This window comes from Diaphorina citri, unplaced genomic scaffold, assembly GCF_000475195.1.
Source record: "Diaphorina citri unplaced genomic scaffold, Diaci psyllid genome assembly version 1.1 scaffold1106, whole genome shotgun sequence".
Lineage (NCBI taxonomy): Eukaryota > Metazoa > Arthropoda > Insecta > Hemiptera > Psyllidae > Diaphorina > Diaphorina citri.
In genome coordinates, this window is record NW_007378535.1 from 79,184 (window position 1) to 98,334 (window position 19,151).

Genomic DNA, 19,151 nt, shown 5'->3' on the forward strand with positions numbered 1-19,151 from the left:
ATGTATTCTTGGGCAAAAAATATTGACAAAGAAGTCAACGAGGGCCGTATCCAGGATTTTGTCGAGGGTGGGTGGGGCCTGAGAATTCAAACACCAATGGACCGGGGGGTGAACGCTCCAAATTCTCGAAGTCTGGCCTTATGGTAAAGGAGAAAAATGGAAGTCGAGGGGGGGGGAGCCTTAATAAGGCCCTGAGGTCAACATTTTTTCTATTTCTATGGAGTGAGAATTTCACAATTTTCCTTGAGAGGCCGTTCGTGAAATGGACCACTGGCCCTCGGCGACATTATAGAGTAGGCTAATCCCTTCTTCCAGCGGCGTCAACACCCGGATCCTGAACAACAAGAAGCAAGCCGTCCTGCATCTGGCCACCGAACTCAACAAGGTTCCTATCCTCCTAATCCTCCTCCAATACAAGGACATGATAGACATACTCCAGGGCGGAGAACATGGGCGCACGGCGCTCCACATTGCCGCTATCTATGACTTTGATGAGTGTGCTCGCATTCTAGTAAGTGAACAGCCTGAGTGTGATTGGATCATGGTAAGTACGCCGAGCGACGGTGGTAAGTCTTGTATCATAATTATTGTGATGGCACACTTCAGTAAGTTCAGGACCTACTTATGTAGGTAAATACTTTTTGTACTATTAGATTTAATTTAGAATTCAAACAACGACATTTTTGGACATTTAGGCTAGTACCTATACCTTCAATCGTAATTGTATCGATTTAGGCACGAGAGGAGTTACCGACAATAATATGGTACCTACATACGTTCTATCAAGATCCATCTTCCAATCTATTCTGGGTGCAGAGCTGGTCCAAAGTTCCATAGTCACTTTTACTTGATTGCAATTTCAAAATGAAAGGTATCATAGGTAGGAACCTGAAATTTAGAATCTAATTAAGTATGTTTATCGTTAAATTCGGGGCTGTATTACAGGTGAAGGATTTCGGAGCCAGTCTCAAGAGAGCATGCAGCAATGGGTACTATCCCATCCATGATGCTGCTAAGAACGCTTCATCCAAAACTATGGAGGTGTTCCTTCAGTTCGGTGAAAGTATTGGATGTTCACGAGAGGAGATGATATCCCTGTTTGACGCTGAGGGGAACCTGCCCCTCCACTCTGCTGTCCATGGAGGGGACTTCAAGGTGAAAACATGCCGTCGCTTAGATTTGTTTTGGGCTTACAGCAGTTATAGCGTTTATGCTTCTAGCTAATCTAGCACTATCTAGTTATCTTTACAAACTGATGGACCGAGTATTCATACTCTAATCGTATAATCAGAAGGTTTAGAAGTGTTTCTAAACTCTGTTCAAGTGTACAGTCCACAATTTCAACTATCTCTCACACTCCTCCCCAGTTCTTTTCATTTACCTACATACATATCTCTCACGACCCCCTTTTCTTTGACCCATATCTCACACTTCAAATTCTTATACTTTACCCATCTCTCACGCCCTCTCCAATTCTTTTAATTAAAAAATTACCTATTACCTATATCTCGCTTCCCCATTCTCGCTCCTCCATAGCTTCCAGAATTGTACCTCCCATTATCTCAGATTGTCTCAATCTCTCAATTTCACTTAAGTGTCTCTGATTCTCCCCAGGCCGTGGAGCTATGTTTGAAGTCGGGTGCCAAAATCTCCACTCAGCAGTTCGACCTCTCTACCCCGGTACATCTAGCCTGCTCCCAGGGTGCCCTAGACATAGTGCGGCTCATGTTTAATCTGCAACCCAGTGAGAAACTGGTCTGCCTCAACTCTACTGATGCACAGAAGATGACACCCCTCCATTGCGCCGCCATGTTTGACCGATGTGATGTGGTTCAGTATTTGATTGATGAGGTGAGATCATGTTTTGTTTCTTGATCATAGTTTTGGTTGAGCTTGAGAATTGGGTTTTTTGATTCGTATTGGTTAAGAATGGTTTGGTTTTGAGTGAGCATTAACACTTTTGTTTTATTTATGAACCGTCTTGATCGAATTTTGAGACAGACAGACAAACAGAAAGAAAGTGAGACCGCTCCCCAGTCTCCACACTCAACTACCTGATTCACCATATTATCAGGATGATAGCTCTTATCCCAGGTCCTAGAAGGCGATGGGAGCATGAACCCAAAACCTCTGGCAATGATTTTTTATCTGCCATGTCTATCTATCTTGTGCAATTCTAACAATATTCTTGGAGTTTGCCCTTTGAAACCAAGCCTTCACAGCATCGGCATAACGCGAGAACCTCCCAGAAGATTCCCTAATCTTTGGGAGGTTCTAGATCAATAATCATTCATAGACCTGTAGTCTTTGGGAGGTTATTATTGATATCGGAAGTAGAGTAAACTTTTTTCGACTCCATAAATATCTTTTTATCTCCCCAGGGTGCTGACCTGAACGTACTGGACAAGGAGAAGCGCTCTCCATTGCTACTAGCGGCATCTCGCGGTGGCTGGAAAACCAAGTTTTGACTTGTGGGAGGAAGAGAGAGACAGAGCGAGAAAAGTATCTGTGAAAGAAAGAGATAGGGAGGGAGAAGGAGGTAGATAAATTTAAATTTGATAGGGAAAAGAATGGATTTGTTTTGTTGGGTTTCATATTCCCACAGCAGTTTTTTTTTTTTTTTTTTGAGATGACCATTTTTTTTGTCACATTATATCCGGAAGGCAGGTCAAATTCTCAAATTATATTGAGGATAAAATTCCATACCTCGGCTGGGATTGAACCCACGCCCTCCTGCATGTTTACCAGGCGAGCGCCTTGACCACTACACCACCGAGGCAGGACATCCAATTTAATCATCCAACTGATTCGCGCTTACCTGTGAAACAGACGAAAATAGAGAAAAAGAGTCAGAAATATGTGTCACTGGCAACACTGTATATGATAGCTCACATGACAACGTCGCAAACAAGGATCAACATTTGAAACTTGACATCATCTTACAAAATTAACCCCCGCAAATAATTAGGAAAGAGAGAGAGAGAGAGAGAGAGAGAGAGAGAGAGAGAGAGAGAGAGAGGGGGGAAGCATGACCATCCCCCATGAAATTTCAATTAAAATATCACATCCCCTCTCCCCTACCTTCTCCCTCCCCTGAAGCCAAAGTCAAAAAAAGATATAAAATTTTCCAGGCTAAATTTTAAAATTTCGAGAGAGTAAAAAAAAAAAAAAAATGTTTAATTCAATTATTTAAATGGACCCAAAAATTTAATAATTTTCCGAACGGGTGGAAAAACCGCTCTCTCTCTCTTTCTTTCTCTCTCTCTTTCTCTCTCTCTCTCTCTTTCAACTTTTCTCTCCATTAAAAGCCTCCCCCCCTCCCCATCCTTACTTTTCAATGAAAATTGGGGGGGCTATTTTCCTCTGCAGGCAAATCTATGCTCACATAAATTCTAATTAATTTATTAGTTCTGCCTCGCCGTTTTTAAGACTTTCCCAAAACTTGATGTCAATTTTCGTCCGTAAAACTTAAAAACTAAAAAAGATCCTTGAAATTAAATTGATCCCAAGGGAGATTGGTACCTAATTTCATATCAAGATATGGACTTAGAAAAATCTAAACTACCTTAAGGTGTGTCCACACGTAGGTATAGTCGATCGATGTCGCGATTGTCGACTGAACTACCTCGACAACATAGAGTCACCTCGTCGATCGACAGCTGGTCGACAAGGTTTGGACACAACTTTAGATAGTAGTTCTGGCTTAGTTGGTGTTCTTGGCCCGAGGCCCACCCTGCATTCTGAAGAGGAAGGGTCCTACAAGGCCTCAAAGGCTCAAATAAGGATTTTTTAATTGTGTTAAGCATGAATGCTTGTCACAAATGTCCTTCCCTGCTTAATGCACTACGCTAAATTTTATGACTGGACTTGGACTCGAACCACCAACCTCCAGATCCGAAGTCCACCGCGCTAAATACTACACCACTGAGGTTGGTTAAAAGGCTCGAAAATGGCCAAAGCTGGTGTTTACCCACAGGTGGTCCCCATGGTCCATGGTATGAAAACATGAGCTCCCTTGAATGAGAGACAAACTTTAAGTAGGTGGTATTAGGATGAGTCGGTTGTTGAGATTTTTTTTTTTTACATTATTTTTTTTTCATATTACAAGACGTCCATTTTATTTTTTTGCTGAAAGAAATTACTAGGTGTGAAATTTTTAATTAAACTTGTTGGAAAATTGCATTTTTTTCTTCTTCTGCTTTTTTTTTCGCCATCTTGAAATGAAAAAGTATAATGTTCTCTCTGAGAAAATCCAATTTGAAGACAGAGAAGAAAGATGACTTACTTTCCTTTTTCAAAGTAAATAAAAATTCTACCTACCTACCTACCTACTTATAGGGTGACCATGAAATTACCTCCCTTAGATGGCTTAGAGGTTATAAGGTGTTGGGTTTACCACCCGGCTTGCATGCCGGAGGTCCGGGGTTCGAAGTTTTTTCGACTCGGTGTTTTTTTTTTTTTTTTTTTTTTTTTCGAGTTCGGAGTTCACTCAGCCTTGTCAGGACAACTGAGTAGCTACTTTGAGTAGCGACCAGTGGCGGCATTACCAAAGTAAATAGATATATGATGGCCTAGTGAGGCCCAAGAATTAACAACCCATTTCCAGTCCTTCTTTCTCCCACTTTTGCTTCTCTCTCTCTCTCTCTCTCTCTCTCTCTCTCTCTCTCTCTTTTCTCTTTTACTCCGTCAGTTATTCTGTCCTTTTTCTTCTATCCTCTCTCTCTCTCTCCGTATGTTTTTATTTCAGATTTCAGCGTTGGATTTACGAGAGAGAGAGAGAGAGAGAGAGAGAGAGAGAGAGAGAGAGAGAGAGAGAGAGAGAGAGAGAGAGAGAGAGAGGCGGATGCCCGGTCTGTTAGAATGCTTTTTTTCTCTCCTATCAGGCGCTTTTAACAATGTTTTATGCACACAGTTCGTTCGTGCTAATGCATGATTTGACTGACTTCTCACTTGATTTGCAGTTTTTTTTACTTTCTATTACCCTTATTATTCATGAAAAAATCTACCGCGGATACCTACTTTTCGACCATCATGATAAGTGTCATTCTGACACAACTAGTCCAGGACTGAGGTGCCAACTCACTGTCAGATAGACCTGACAGGTACACCTGATATAGTGAGTGTCTGGCCTAATAATACCAATTTCAGTGGTGTAGAGGTGAGTGCGACATACTCTGGATCTCGAAGTTAAGGGTTCCAGTCCGAATCACCCTGTAGATCTGTATCATTAATTGAACATACCTATAGGAACACCCGGTATGTTTATAGGTAAGCTACCTTCGCTTTGAATCGAGCGTGCTTTTCCTTGAGTTTTCGTTTGTTCTTCACCCTTTCGCTCCTAGATATCACAAAAATACAATGAACCGAAGTCCTCACTCAGAAAAAGCCCTCACGAACAGGCCTTAGGCTAAAAACAGAGTGATATTGAGGCTGAGAGCATATAGAGCTTTTTGCTCTCAGTTCTATGCGCTATGCTCTCTACTCCACTCTGTTTTTTAGCGTCAGTAGTTTAAAGGTAAAACGTTGGACGGACTTGAACTCGTAATCTAGAGAGTTGACAGACAGGGGTTCGAGTACCAGTATCAACAAGAAAATTTAACTTTTAATCGGTGTGAGTTCTCACTAATTGAACAATCTGTACAAAATTCTCACACGGTTTTCCCAAGAAGTGAAAAGCTACTTTCCCCGACTGCTTCTTCAAGTTTATTTACATTAGAAATTTGTATTTTCCCTTGTTTACTTTTTACTTTCCATTTTCGATATTCACCAATTCTTCTCTTTCTCCTCGTCCTTCTTTCCTCGTATTCCTTCTTCTCCTCTTTCATCTCATCCATTGCTTGTAAATCTATTTATTTATCATTTTCTTCTTTCGCTCGCATACTTTCTTTTCTCTTTTTTTGTGATTTTCCACTCTTGCTTTTTGTGTGTTCTCCCTGCTTTTCTTCTCTTTATCCACAATTTTGACGTTATTTCTTCTCTCACTCGTTGGGGTATGAAGTTGTTTGTTTTTTTGTGTGGTATTCTACAAGGATCTTTTTTGTTTTCCATGTCATTATACGTGCTACGTGGATAAGTACCTGTTTTCTCTCTTGGTCTTAAGATGTATTCTTGTTTGGCGTGGGCTGGTGTACCAATGGTTTGTTGGTGCTGGTTCAATGTCTTTTGCCAGACACTCACCGTCTCATACATAGACCGAGTTCTGTCAGACAGTTGGAAAATGTGTGTGCCAGGAAAAACTTGAGACCTACGTCTGTCAGACCGTCTATAAGAGAACTAGATCTGAAAATTTTCCTGTCATCCACCCAGGTCTGTCAGATGATCTGAGTGTTATTAAAAGTCTCATGGGTTTATTTTATACTGTTTGTAGTTGTACTTTTTAGTCCGTCCTTCCTTTATTAAATTACAATAGTAATAATAAAAGGTATAGTGGACGGACTATTGTATTCGCTTCGGTGTCGTCTGTGGGTCTGTCTGTCCCGGTAGAAGGACTTATCCAAACCTGGTCGACCTATATATCACATTAAAGGTCTTTTTACCAGCAACACAAAAATGGTGGTGCAAATTTTGTCCAGAAGACCATAAAGCCAAAAAACAAAAAAAAACTTGGTTTTTGGGGGATTTTTTTCACATTTTCTCACACAAATGAGCTCTGATCTCGAAATTTGTCGCGACGACCTATGAACTCAAAGCGAAAGAACAAGAATGAATGATCTAATAACAAAACTTCAGAAAATGCAGCCCCTAATCGACCTATTCCCTAACCCTAAAAGATCCAGCGAGTGCTTCATCTATTTGCAACTAATTTTGGTTCAAGTCCAAGTTGAGTTTAATATAAATTCTGACTAATCTGAGTTTATTCCAGATCAAATACAACTTCTTCTGTTAAAACAAATGGTTTTTGGGGGATCAATATCGCGCTGCTAAGTCCATACACTGACACTGAGACGCTCCAAGGCTGGTTAAACCCCCTCTGAACATTTCGAAAATCGATGGCTTTCTAAGGTTCTAAAAGTGTCCTCAGGAAGCAAAGCTCACCCCGAAACAGCCAGCAGCACACATGATGTGTCCAAACGGTCACCTGATGCCCGACAAAACGACTCGACGTTGCTTAACTTCTGTGATCCTTGGATTCCTTGTGGGAACTGGGGCATGAAACGAGTTCTCTAGATAAACCCCTATTAATTTATTATTTTTATTTATTTGTTTGCAAGGAACGAGAACTTACGAGTGGAATTAGTGGGTTTCTTAGCATGACGTGATGGTAAGTAAACCCACTTATTCTGTGACATGGGTAATATAATAACACAAAGTTAAAGTTGATATTCAAAGCAGTACTGTTTTTCTTTTATGTGAATATCACTTATTTATTTTGATTAATTGGTTTTCCTTTTATTTTAATATTAATTTTATTTTATAAGTTCTACATTTTCTTTTTTGCTCTTTAGGGTACGTCTTTTCCTCGGTAATTTAGAAAATCAAACATTAAAATTGATTCAATATTATATAATTATTTTAGAAAGGTCAAATTGAAAGTTGGATACCTATGACCTACCTGCATGTAGAGGTAGAGATGTGGTTATCTAAGTTATCTGTTTGACAGATACTCTTTCCCTATAGGTAGGTACACATTTATCTGTCAATAGCTAATAGCTACCTGATATTTACCCATATTTTCCTCTGGAAGAGGTGGAGAGAGGATTAAAACTCTCTCTCTCTCTCTGTCCCTATATTTGAAACACTTTGGCAATTTTCATAGATCCCTCCTCTTTATCTGCTAGATATTGAATATCTATTTATATAGATCTACCTATATCTATCTGTTTGACTAAATTTCTATTAAAAAAAAAAAAAAAAATGGGAGAAGTATATAGATCTACCTATATCTATCTGTTTGACTAAATTTCTATTAAAAAAAAAAAAAAAATGGGAGAAGAAAAAGAAGAGGAGGGGAAGTACAAGGGGCTTGGGGGTATTACATAAAAAAATCTTTTGATGTTTTCCGCTTATCTTTTCCTCCTCCCCCTCTCTCTTCCCCTCCTCCTTCCCTGTTCACAGTGTTTTGCAATTTTTAATGACTTTCCCCCTCCAATCCCCCCCCTCTATCAACTCCCTCCCCTCCCACCCTCGAGGATTAACAGTAAACTTCTCTACATATTAGTCGCCCAAATGACGCGAGGGGGAAGAGGGGAGGGGCACACGACTCCATTTTGAATCAGGTCATCCACATCTCCCGATGTTTGCTTTATATATAGGTACATAGTTTACCTCCCTCCCTATTCCTGTGAGGTTGTGGGATAGATTGTATATTTCTGGAAGGAATCAATGAAATGATAGCCAGCCTAGTTAGCTTAGTTGGTAGTGCGTCTGCCTTGTAAGCGCTAGGCCGCGGGTTCGATCCCCGCCCGGGGCGGATTTTATCAGATAAAGCTATTCACCTTTCTTTTTATCTATCAAAAGATAGCCAATACCTATAGTATCTACTATCCTTCTAAATATCTAGATTGTATTATTATTAACAATACAATGAAAAAAATTGAATTGAATTATTATTATTATTATTAATAATAATACTTTCTTACTTTTCCTGTCTGTGAGACAATGAGACAAATTGTGTAATCTGGTTTGCAAACTCGTAATGTCCACAGATCTCAACATCCAAGATATCAATGGTAACACTCCACTCCATGTTGCTGTAGATCAGGACAGTTATGATGCCATCAAGTTCTTGCTGGAAAGGTAGGTAGAATTCTACTAATGGAGAACTGACGGATTGTCCCTAGATCGCAAAGTTCGTTTATCCTTGTTGGTTGCTTTCATGCTCTTACTAAGCTAAAACGTTCTCTTAAGTAGCATTTTTTTTTAATTCTGAAGTTGTAAGACGACGTTAGGTACCGTAGATTTGGCCTTGCTGCCCTTCATTCACACTCAGACCGTCTGACAAACCTAGGTCTGAGCCTGAGTGGCTGGCCTTACTGTCTTTTCCCTTTCACCGTTTTCATCTACTAGAAATTAGAAATACATTAGTCCACGAATAAAGACACAAACTTTATTCCACGAATGACTTTGTAAGTTTGTAGTATTCTTGGGCAAAAAATACTGACAAAGAAGTCAACCAGGGCCGTATCCAGGATTTTGTCGAGGGTGGGTGGGGCCTGAGAATTCAAACACCAATGGACCGGGGGGTGAACGCTCCAAATTCTCGAAGTCTGGCCTTATGGTAAAGGAGAAAAATGGAAGTCGAGGGGGGGGGAGCCTTAATAAGGCCCTGAGGTCAACATTTTTTCTATTTCTATGGAGTGAGAATTTCACAATTTTCCTTGAGAGGCCGTTCGTGAAATGGACCACTGGCCCTCGGCGACATTATAGAGTAGGCTAATCCCTTCTTCCAGCGGCGTCAACACCCGGATCCTGAACAACAAGAAGCAAGCCGTCCTGCATCTGGCCACCGAACTCAACAAGGTTCCTATCCTCCTAATCCTCCTCCAATACAAGGACATGATAGACATACTCCAGGGCGGAGAACATGGGCGCACGGCGCTCCACATTGCCGCTATCTATGACTTTGATGAGTGTGCTCGCATTCTAGTAAGTGAACAGCCTGAGTGTGATTGGATCATGGTAAGTACGCCGAGCGACGGTGGTAAGTCTTGTATCATAATTATTGTGATGGCACACTTCAGTAAGTTCAGGACCTACTTATGTAGGTAAATACTTTTTGTACTATTAGATTTAATTTAGAATTCAAACAACGACATTTTTGGACATTTAGGCTAGTACCTATACCTTCAATCGTAATTGTATCGATTTAGGCACGAGAGGAGTTACCGACAATAATATGGTACCTACATACGTTCTATCAAGATCCATCTTCCAATCTATTCTGGGTGCAGAGCTGGTCCAAAGTTCCATAGTCACTTTTACTTGATTGCAATTTCAAAATGAAAGGTATCATAGGTAGGAACCTGAAATTTAGAATCTAATTAAGTATGTTTATCGTTAAATTCGGGGCTGTATTACAGGTGAAGGATTTCGGAGCCAGTCTCAAGAGAGCATGCAGCAATGGGTACTATCCCATCCATGATGCTGCTAAGAACGCCTCATCCAAAACTATGGAGGTGTTCCTTCAGTTCGGTGAAAGTATTGGATGTTCACGAGAGGAGATGATATCCCTGTTTGCCGCTGAGGGGAACCTGCCCCTCCACTCTGCTGTCCATGGAGGGGACTTCAAGGTGAAAACATGCCGTCGCTTAGATTCGTTTTGGGCTTACAGCAGTTATAGCGTTTATGCTTCTAGCTAATCTAGCACTAGTCTAGTGATCTTTACAAACTGATGGACCGAGTATTCATACTCTAATCGTATAGTCAGAAGGTTCAGAAGTGTTTCTAAACTCTGTTCAAGTGTACAGTCCACAATTTCAACTATCTCTCACACCCCTCCCCAGTTCTTTTCATTTACCTACATATCTCTCACGGCCCCCTTTTCTTTGACCCATATCTCACACTTCTCGCTTCCCCATTCTCGCTCCTCCATAGCTTCCAGAATTGTACCTCCCATTATCTCAGATTGTCTCTATTTCACTCAAGTGTCTCTGATTCTCCCCAGGCCGTGGAGCTATGTTTGAAGTCGGGTGCCAAAATCTCCACCCAGCAGTTCGACCTCTCTACCCCGGTACATCTAGCCTGCTCCCAGGGTGCCCTAGACATAGTGCGGCTCATGTTTAATCTGCAACCCAGTGAGAAACTGGTCTGCCTCAACTCTACTGATGCACAGAAGATGACACCCCTCCATTGCGCCGCCATGTTTGACCGATGTGATGTGGTTCAGTATTTGATCGATGAGGTAAGATCATGTTTTGTTTCTTGATCATAGTTTTGGTTGAGCTTGAGAATTGGGTTTTTTGATTCGTATTGGTTAAGAATGGTTTGGTTTTGAGTGAGCATTAACACTTTTGTTTTATTTATGAACCGTCTTGATCGAATTTTGAGACAGACAGACAAACAGAAAGAAAGTGAGACCGCTCCCCAGTCTCCACACTCAACCACCTGATTCACCATAATATCAGGATGATAGCTCTTATCCCAGGTCCTAGAAGGCCATGGGAGCATGAACCCAAAACCTCTGGCAATGATTTTTTATCTGCCATGTCTATCTATCTTGTGCAATTCTAACAATATTCTTGGAGTTTGCCCTTTGAAACCAAGCCTTCACAGCATCGGCATAACGCGAGAACCTCCCAGAAGATTCCCTAATCTTTGGGAGGTTCTAGATCAATAATCATTCATAGACCTGTAGTCTTTGGGAGGTTATTATTGATATCGGAAGTAGAGTAAACTTTTTCAACTCCATAAATAACTTCTCATCTCCCCAGGGTGCTGACCTGAACGTACTGGACAAGGAGAAGCGCTCTCCATTGCTACTAGCGGCATCTCGCGGTGGCTGGAAAACCGTTCTCACCCTGGTCCGAAACAAGGCCAACATTCTCCTGAAGGACATCAACCGGAGGAACATACTTCACCTCCTGGTACTCAATGGGGGAGGACACATCAAGGAGTTTGCAGAGGAGGTGGCAGCTGTGTTCCTTGGAGAGGTGAGGAGGAAGAATGGTCGCTGACGTTGGTTTTGGTTGGCCCAGAAGACCAGAACATTTACTGTACCTATTTTCTTGCTTCTTGATAAAGTTACACCAGAAACTTTTCAAGTTTCAAGACAAGTTCCTTTCCACTATTTCCTATTTAGAGTTATTATTTGAATCCTTTTTGTGAATACCCGTAGTAATCCACTTCCTATTCGAACTCTTTGGTGCTTGGGATTAAAGTGACTCTCAACCCTGAGTTTAAAGCCAGACTGGATTGGAAATTTTCTTACCAAACTTTTCAATTCCCGGGTAGGCATCAATGTAAAACAATCTTCTTTGAAGCAATGCGACAGCTGTTCCGAGGCACTTTCTTATCTTATATTATAAGAACGAGATCCATTCACTCATTCACATTTCACAGTTCACATTTCATAGTTCACACACTGATCGCTCTATCTCGAGAACCACAACACCTAGAAAGCTGAAATTTGGGTAGGAATATTCCTCTTATGGTCTAGGTGTGCAATAAGAAAGGATTTTGCGAAAATCTAAACCGATCCTGAGATATGATCAATTTTTGACCGCTAAAATCTCCATAAGAAATACACAGAGTGCAGAGACTGCGGGAGAGAAAACTTTTCCTCGCTCGCCTAATATTGAGTTTCGTTTATGTTTTTAGTTTGATAAAAATACAAGTTCGGCCATGCCTTTTCCACAAGCTTGGCCATGCCTCGGGATGAACTAGCGGGATTCCGGAGCGAAGCGACGGAATTCAGCTAGTAAAATATACTTGAGAACCTGATCAACTTGGGTGCCTGCATCAACCTCAAGAACAATAGTAATGAGAGTCCATTGCATCTTGCTGCCAGGTAATCAACACAAAGAATCAAACAGATTTCAGAGCAATTGAACTATTGGTTCAGTGAACTGTAGAGCTCATTCGGACAAAGGGCCAAAACCCTTTCAAAGGAACACTTGTGCCCAAAATCTGATGAGCGAATTTCCTTTCTATGTTGAGACTGTTGGGGTAAATTTCATGTGTGGCAAATTGCATCTAAATCAATCAAACCGCTCGGAAGTTTTGGTCAAACAGGCAAACAAACTAAAGGAATAATAGTTGAATTAACTTACTTTGGTCGTTCAATTGTGGTCGCTACTGATGCTATCGCCTCTTTCAGATACGGTCGCTACAACACGGTGAAGAAGTTGCTGAGTTCTGAGCGAGGATCGTTTATTATTAACGAGAGCGACGGAGAGGGGCTTACACCGCTACATATCGCTTCTAAGGAAGGTGAGTCAAACTTTTGTAGAAGAGTCAATTCTGCGGAAGAGTTCTGAGAAATTATGAATTCAAAATACATGGAAGTATCCCTATGAGAAACCTTGGATACTACACCCGAACAGTCCCCTAGCATTCTCAACATGTGGCTGTCACAGATTGTGAACCCAATGAATGGTACCTATTGATATTTTAATTTGTCAATTTAGCTGGTATGGTTAACTTCATTTATAAACAACACCACTTCCATCTTCCATGGTACTATTTTAAGACAGGCCTCCATTTACTCCCTTAACAGAAGCGGCATTGTCTCTTTGGATTGCCAGACTTAATTACTTTCTATTTTTGAATACCTATTGATATTTTAGTTTGTCAATTTAGCTGGTATGGTTAACTTCATTTATAAACAACACCACTTCCATCTTCCATGGTACTATTTTAAGACAGGCCTCCATTTACTCCCTTAACAGAAGCGGCATTGTCTCTTTGGATTGCCAGACTTAATTACTTTCTACTTTTGAATAAACAAGGTAGGATTTCATTATTCTGTCTCCATATTCCAGGTCACCTACGTGTGGTGCAGTTACTGTTAAACCGTGGTTCACTCCTACACCGGGATCATAACCTTTTGAATAAACAAGGTAGGACTTCATTATTCTGTCTCCATATTCCAGGTCACCTACGTGTGGTGCAGTTACTGTTAAACCGTGGTTCACTCCTACACCGGGATCATAACGGACTGTCCCGGCCAATTCGGGACGTTTGGCAAGCCTATATATAAACATACCTTGAAAATTTGAGCTCTTAATACCAAGTAGTTCCGGAGATATAGAGGCGCAAAAATCGCAATTTTTTTACTCACGGATCATAACGGGCGTAACCCACTGCACCTAGCAGCTATGAGTGGCTACACCAACACTATGGTGCATCTCAACAGCGTACATTCTCATCTACTTGACCAGGTGGATAAGGATGGGGTAAGTGAAAATCTAAATTACCTAAATGTGGATTTTATTATGTTTGTTTATTCGTTTGATTCTCTTGTCCGGCCATTCTTACAGTATAGTCATGAATGATATTCATCTTACGGTGCGGTGGAAAGGACTGACGGATTTCCTCAGGTATGGCTCCGTCAGTCAATAGTAACTGACACTTGGGCCTGTGGGTAAATTACACCTTTTTTGCTTGGGCACGCAGAATGTTAATACTAACACCGAGCTATCAGACTATCGAAAGATTTCCTATTCCTTACGTAATTTATCATTCCCTGGTTAATACGTCTCGCTAAATTTTATGAATTGACATGGACTTGAACCACCATTCTCCATATTCGAAGTCTTCTGCGTTAACTATGACACCTGTGAGATTGGTACTAGGGAACGGAATGATTAATTATTTGCTTGAAAATTTCCAGAACACAGCGTTACACTTGGCAACCATGGAGAACAAACCGAAGGCCATCTGTCTCCTCCTGAGTCTGAACTGTAAACTCCTGTATAACTGTATGGATCTGAGTGCGATAGACTATGCCATTTATTATAAGTTCCCCGAAGCTGCTCTAGCTATGGTCACTCACAACACAAGGTGAGTTGCTCTTTTTCCTCGCAGTATGCGTCATGCTCCGCCATGCTGCTCAGTCCAGTTCAGGAGGGGGGTATTTCACGATATTATTCAGAAAACAGCAACGGTAAAAACGTCTGGGCTTTTTTCACTTTGTTCCTGGAAAATGTGAAATAGGACGCTAGAATCATTTCATGGAATAGCCCTCCAGTGCCCCAGTTAAAGATTATCCCTGATCGGTAAAAGCTGGGTTTGAATCGAATTTCCTCCATTTTTAAAGCATACACTTCCATAATACATAACTTTTGTTCCATTTCTTTATTTCTGTCGCAAATCCAGAGGCACCGAGATCATGTCCCTAAGATCTGACAAACATCCCTGTGTTACTCTAGCAGCGTCGTGCTTCGCCATGCTGCTCAGTCCAGTTCAGGAGGGGGATATTTCACGATATTATTCAGAAAACAGCAACGGTAAAAACGTCTGGGCTTTTCTCACTTTGTTCCTGGAAAATGTGAAATAGGACGCTAGAATCATTTCATTGAATAGCCCTCCAGTGCCCCAGTTAAAGATTATCCCTGATCGGTAAAAGCTGGGTTTGAATCGAATTTCCTCCATTTTTAAGGCATACACTTCCATAATAGGTACATAACTTGTTCCATTTCTTTATTTCTGTCGCAAATCCAGAGGCACCGAGATCATGTCCCTAAGATCTGACAAACATCCCTGTGTTACTCTAGCTCTGGTTGCTTCAATGCCACGAGTATTTGAATCTGTACAGGACAAGAGTATCACCAAAGCCAACTGCAAGAAAGACTCGAAGTCGTTCTACGTAAGTTCTAAATTTAATAATGAGCAAAGACAACTGAATGACGTAGGTTGGTACCTACTCCAAATCGAAACACAAGAATTAATGATCTTCTAATGACAAAACTTCAGAAAATCCAGCCCCTAATCGACCTATTCCCTAACCCTAAAAGATCTAGCGAGTGCTTTATCTATTTGTAACTAATTTTGGTTCAAGTCCAAGTTGAGTTTAATATAAATTCTGACTAATCTGAGTTTATTCCAGATCAAATACAACTTCTCCTGTTTACAATGTCTTCGTATTTATCCGGAAATCAACGAGAAGACTGGGGATGCCACAGCCATTTCCAAACCTATCCCACTACCTGCCTTGAACGTAAGTACCATCACAATCTTTAGGACAAGAAAATAAGTCATCAGCAGTCTAAACATCTAAAGAGAAATCCTCAAAGATTTTACGAACTGTTTCTATGACACTTGTCAAAATGGGAACAAATCCTCAAGTTGGCTAGAAAGGAAATTCTTCGTCTTCTTCTTCACTTTGTAAAAAATCTGAAAAATTAGTACTTTGGATCAAACGTGCCGGGATTTGCGCGAACGTCATGAGTTCGAAGCGCCGCGCCGCCCGGCCTACGAGTATTATTGACACGGAATAGAGTTTCATAATTTTTCAGACGACCCAAAACAGGTTACATTTTCATTTCAGATTTGATCAGGTGGGCATCTACCTTTTTAAAAGTAATTATTTTTTTAAATTTAATAAATTGATTATTTTTTACTTATCTACAGGGAATTAGTTTTAAGAAGTCACATGAATTAGGTGAAGACCTCGTCAATTTCAACACTGATTTTTAGCGTATGTAAATAAGAGTATTGTATCTACTTCAGTGGCGTAGCGTGGTCTAAATTTAAGTGTAGGGCGTGTTGGGCTCATGCACAGGTCTACCAAGTCCCATCACAGTACCTACATGCCGAGGGTAAGTGACTGTGATTTATTCTTGAAAATTCCTTTCTTATGAATAAATTAATGAGGAAAACAAAACGATCAATAACAACAAAATCTAGTTAAATGTCAGATATTTATTCTGACCTTTTAAGGGTGCTTTTAAGACAGCCACATTTTTTATCACTTTCAAAAATGGGATCCTTCTTTATTTAAAGTAAACTTTAAAATCAACCTATCACGAACTAAACCGTGAAAGTTAAAAGAAGATAGTGTCGTGCAAATAAAATGGGTCCAGTTTTCGCTTCCCACTACATACGTGTAGATCATCGTAGATTTTACCAAAGACTTAAATCAGTGATATTTTCACAAATTGGATCATTTTTTAATGGTCCAAAAAGGAGATTTTTAATAGAATATTTTGGATTGAAAAGAGTCAATGTGGTAACACTTTTTTAGGAAACATATATCTAAATCTAACGCAATTAAATCTTGATGATTTGTAATGACTCCTTTTATAATACCTGCCATTAAAATTCTTACAGTATAGTCATGAATGACATTCATCTTACGGTGCGGTGGAAAGGACTGACGGATTTCCTCAGGTATGGCTCCGTCAGTCAATAGTAACTGACACTGGGGCCTGTGGGTAAATTACACCTTTTTTGCTTAGGCACGCAGGATGTTAATACTAACTCCGAGCTATCAGACTATCGAAAGATCTCCTATTCCTTACGTAATTTATCATTCCCTGGTTGATACGTCTCGCTAAATTTTATGAATTGACATGGACTTGAACCACCATCCTCCATATTCGAAGTCTTCTGCGCTCACCATGACACCTGTGAGATTGGTACTAGGGAACGGAATGATTAATTATTTGCTTGAAAATTTCCAGAACACAGCGTTACACTTGGCAACCATATCTCACCACTTTTATAGGCCGACATTTTTGGATAGGAACTTGGCCCTTTTTTTTCACAATTGTGTTTTTGTGGGGTCTAACCCTACACCAACCCTTTTCCTCCAGGTTCTGCTGCACACGGAACTGGAAAGGAATCTGCCCAAATTTCTACTGGAGAAAGTGGACAAGATGGAGATCTATGAGTATCCCAATGAATGTAAAGGAAAGCTAGGATTCCTCGACCTTGTCATCAGAAAGTGGTTCTGTAATCCTTTCACTGAAGATGGTAAGACGAACTTTTTGCACCAATAATCAATAATGAGTATTTTTCTCTATTCAATCATGTTTTTGCAGGTAACGATCGACAAGGGAAATCTTTGTTGTGGAGGCAGTATACGGTTTCAGTCAACATCGATCGACGGCCATCGACTATGTGTGGACTGGACACAGATTACCGATATTGAAATTACCAATTAACAATTTAACAATAATAATAAAATTATATCGGTCAGTTATTAATTTTTTGTATCCTGTTTCAGCGATCGACATGGTTCTCGAGAGTAATGGGAACGATGTGTTTACCGATGAAATCGACAAACTGAAACGTAAACTAAACGAGATTCAAATCCATCTAGACCATCAGTTCATGTTCCTTCGTCTTATTGTTCATGTAAGTAGGCTAAATTAAATAGCTAATAGTCTATTCTCTATTCTGCTGTTCATTATGCGCAATGATATACATATTTACCTTACCTATTTACATTTTGCATAGTTGTCTGGCTGAGGGACGTTGTCTGGCTGGGGGACATTAAACAGTGAGTATACCAGCCTGAATTTCCTTTGCAAAAGAAATAGCAAAGGTTGAGTGCGAAGGGCATCCCCTCGTAAAATTCTGTAGCCAAAACCAAATGTCAGCGCAAAAGCGATCACCTTAGGGCTGATTGAGGGCTGACAAAAAACGCCAACCCCGACTGTACACGGGGAAAAGGCGAAGAAAAAGATTTACGTTTTGCATAGATAAATAAAGCTCCAATAAATCATTTTTGGCGCAGTCGATAAAATATACCTAAAATTTATCTATTGTTGTTCGACATGAAAATTTGTTATCTCTACTTTTCAGATTTTAGGACATACTTATTTTTCGAAATTGTTCGATGTTTGTTTTTGTACCTACGTACCTAGTTCATTTCCAATTGGTTGTCATTATTTTTGAATTCATGTCAATTTTCCAGAAGATGGATATCAAAACCGAAACAGATGAGAGAGACGAAGGAACATCTTCCAACAAGGAGCTCCAGTTTGCGCCTCACCTGTCGAAAACCTTCTCCCCTCTGGTGCGCCATAGATTCCTCACCACCAAACAGACCAATAAATCCAAGTCATCCCTATGAACAATCAGTGAATAAATCATGAAATGGGTACCTGTGTTTCGATGGACCTGATCGTCCTCTGGAAGGCATCAGGACAACTGGAAAGGTACTTTATTTCAGGGCCATTTCCCGGATTTTTATTGGACGGAGCAAAGGGGGGGTGAGTGGATGCTCCAAATTTTGGAGTCCAAACAAAAAAGCCCGAGTGGGGCCGGACCCCCTCAATTAATACGGCCGTGTTTTATTTGTAACACCCCGCAAAAACACATTACTCATTTATGGAAGAAAAAAATGTACCTACCTATACCTATAGTTTTTAAAAGTAATTATTATTTTAGATTTAATAAATTGATTATTTTTTACTTATCTACAGGGAATTAGTTTTAAGAAGTCACATGAATGAGGTGAAGACCTCGTCAATTTCAACACTGATTTTTAGCGTATGTAAATAAGAGTATTGTATCTACATACGTGTAGATCATTGAAGATTTTACCAAAGACTTAAAATCAGTGATATTTTCACAAATTGGATTATTTTTTAATGGTCCAAAAAGGAGACTTTTAATAGAATATTTTGATTAAAAAGAGTCAATGTGGTAACACTTTTTTACGAAACATATCTAAATCTAACGGAATTAAATCTTGATGATTTGTAATGACTCCTTTTATAATAACTGCCATTAAAAAATAAAAATCTTCAATTAATTCATTGGTT

At 40.2% G+C, this 19,151-nt stretch overlaps 2 protein-coding genes across 2 annotated transcripts; both read left to right on the top strand.

The window, feature by feature from the left end:
- LOC113469501 (transient receptor potential cation channel subfamily A member 1-like) lies at positions 1-2,468 on the top strand. The gene is made up of 5 exons (XM_026827267.1): positions 1-143; positions 316-511; positions 946-1,155; positions 1,615-1,851; positions 2,382-2,468. The coding sequence occupies exons 1-5, from the start codon at positions 1-3 to the stop codon at positions 2,466-2,468; spliced, it is 873 nt and encodes a 290-aa protein (XP_026683068.1).
- Positions 2,469-8,635: 6,167 nt separating this feature from the next.
- Positions 8,636-18,811, top strand: LOC103514236 (transient receptor potential cation channel subfamily A member 1). Its single transcript, XM_026827268.1, has 15 exons — positions 8,636-8,736; positions 9,390-9,585; positions 10,020-10,229; positions 10,604-10,840; positions 11,370-11,588; positions 12,372-12,445; positions 12,755-12,867; positions 13,419-13,470; positions 13,718-13,832; positions 14,270-14,439; positions 15,100-15,244; positions 15,485-15,595; positions 17,193-17,352; positions 17,606-17,736; positions 18,299-18,811. The coding sequence occupies exons 1-15, from the start codon at positions 8,636-8,638 to the stop codon at positions 18,455-18,457; spliced, it is 2,193 nt and encodes a 730-aa protein (XP_026683069.1). The 3' UTR covers positions 18,458-18,811.
- The last annotated feature ends 340 nt before the right edge of the window (positions 18,812-19,151 follow it).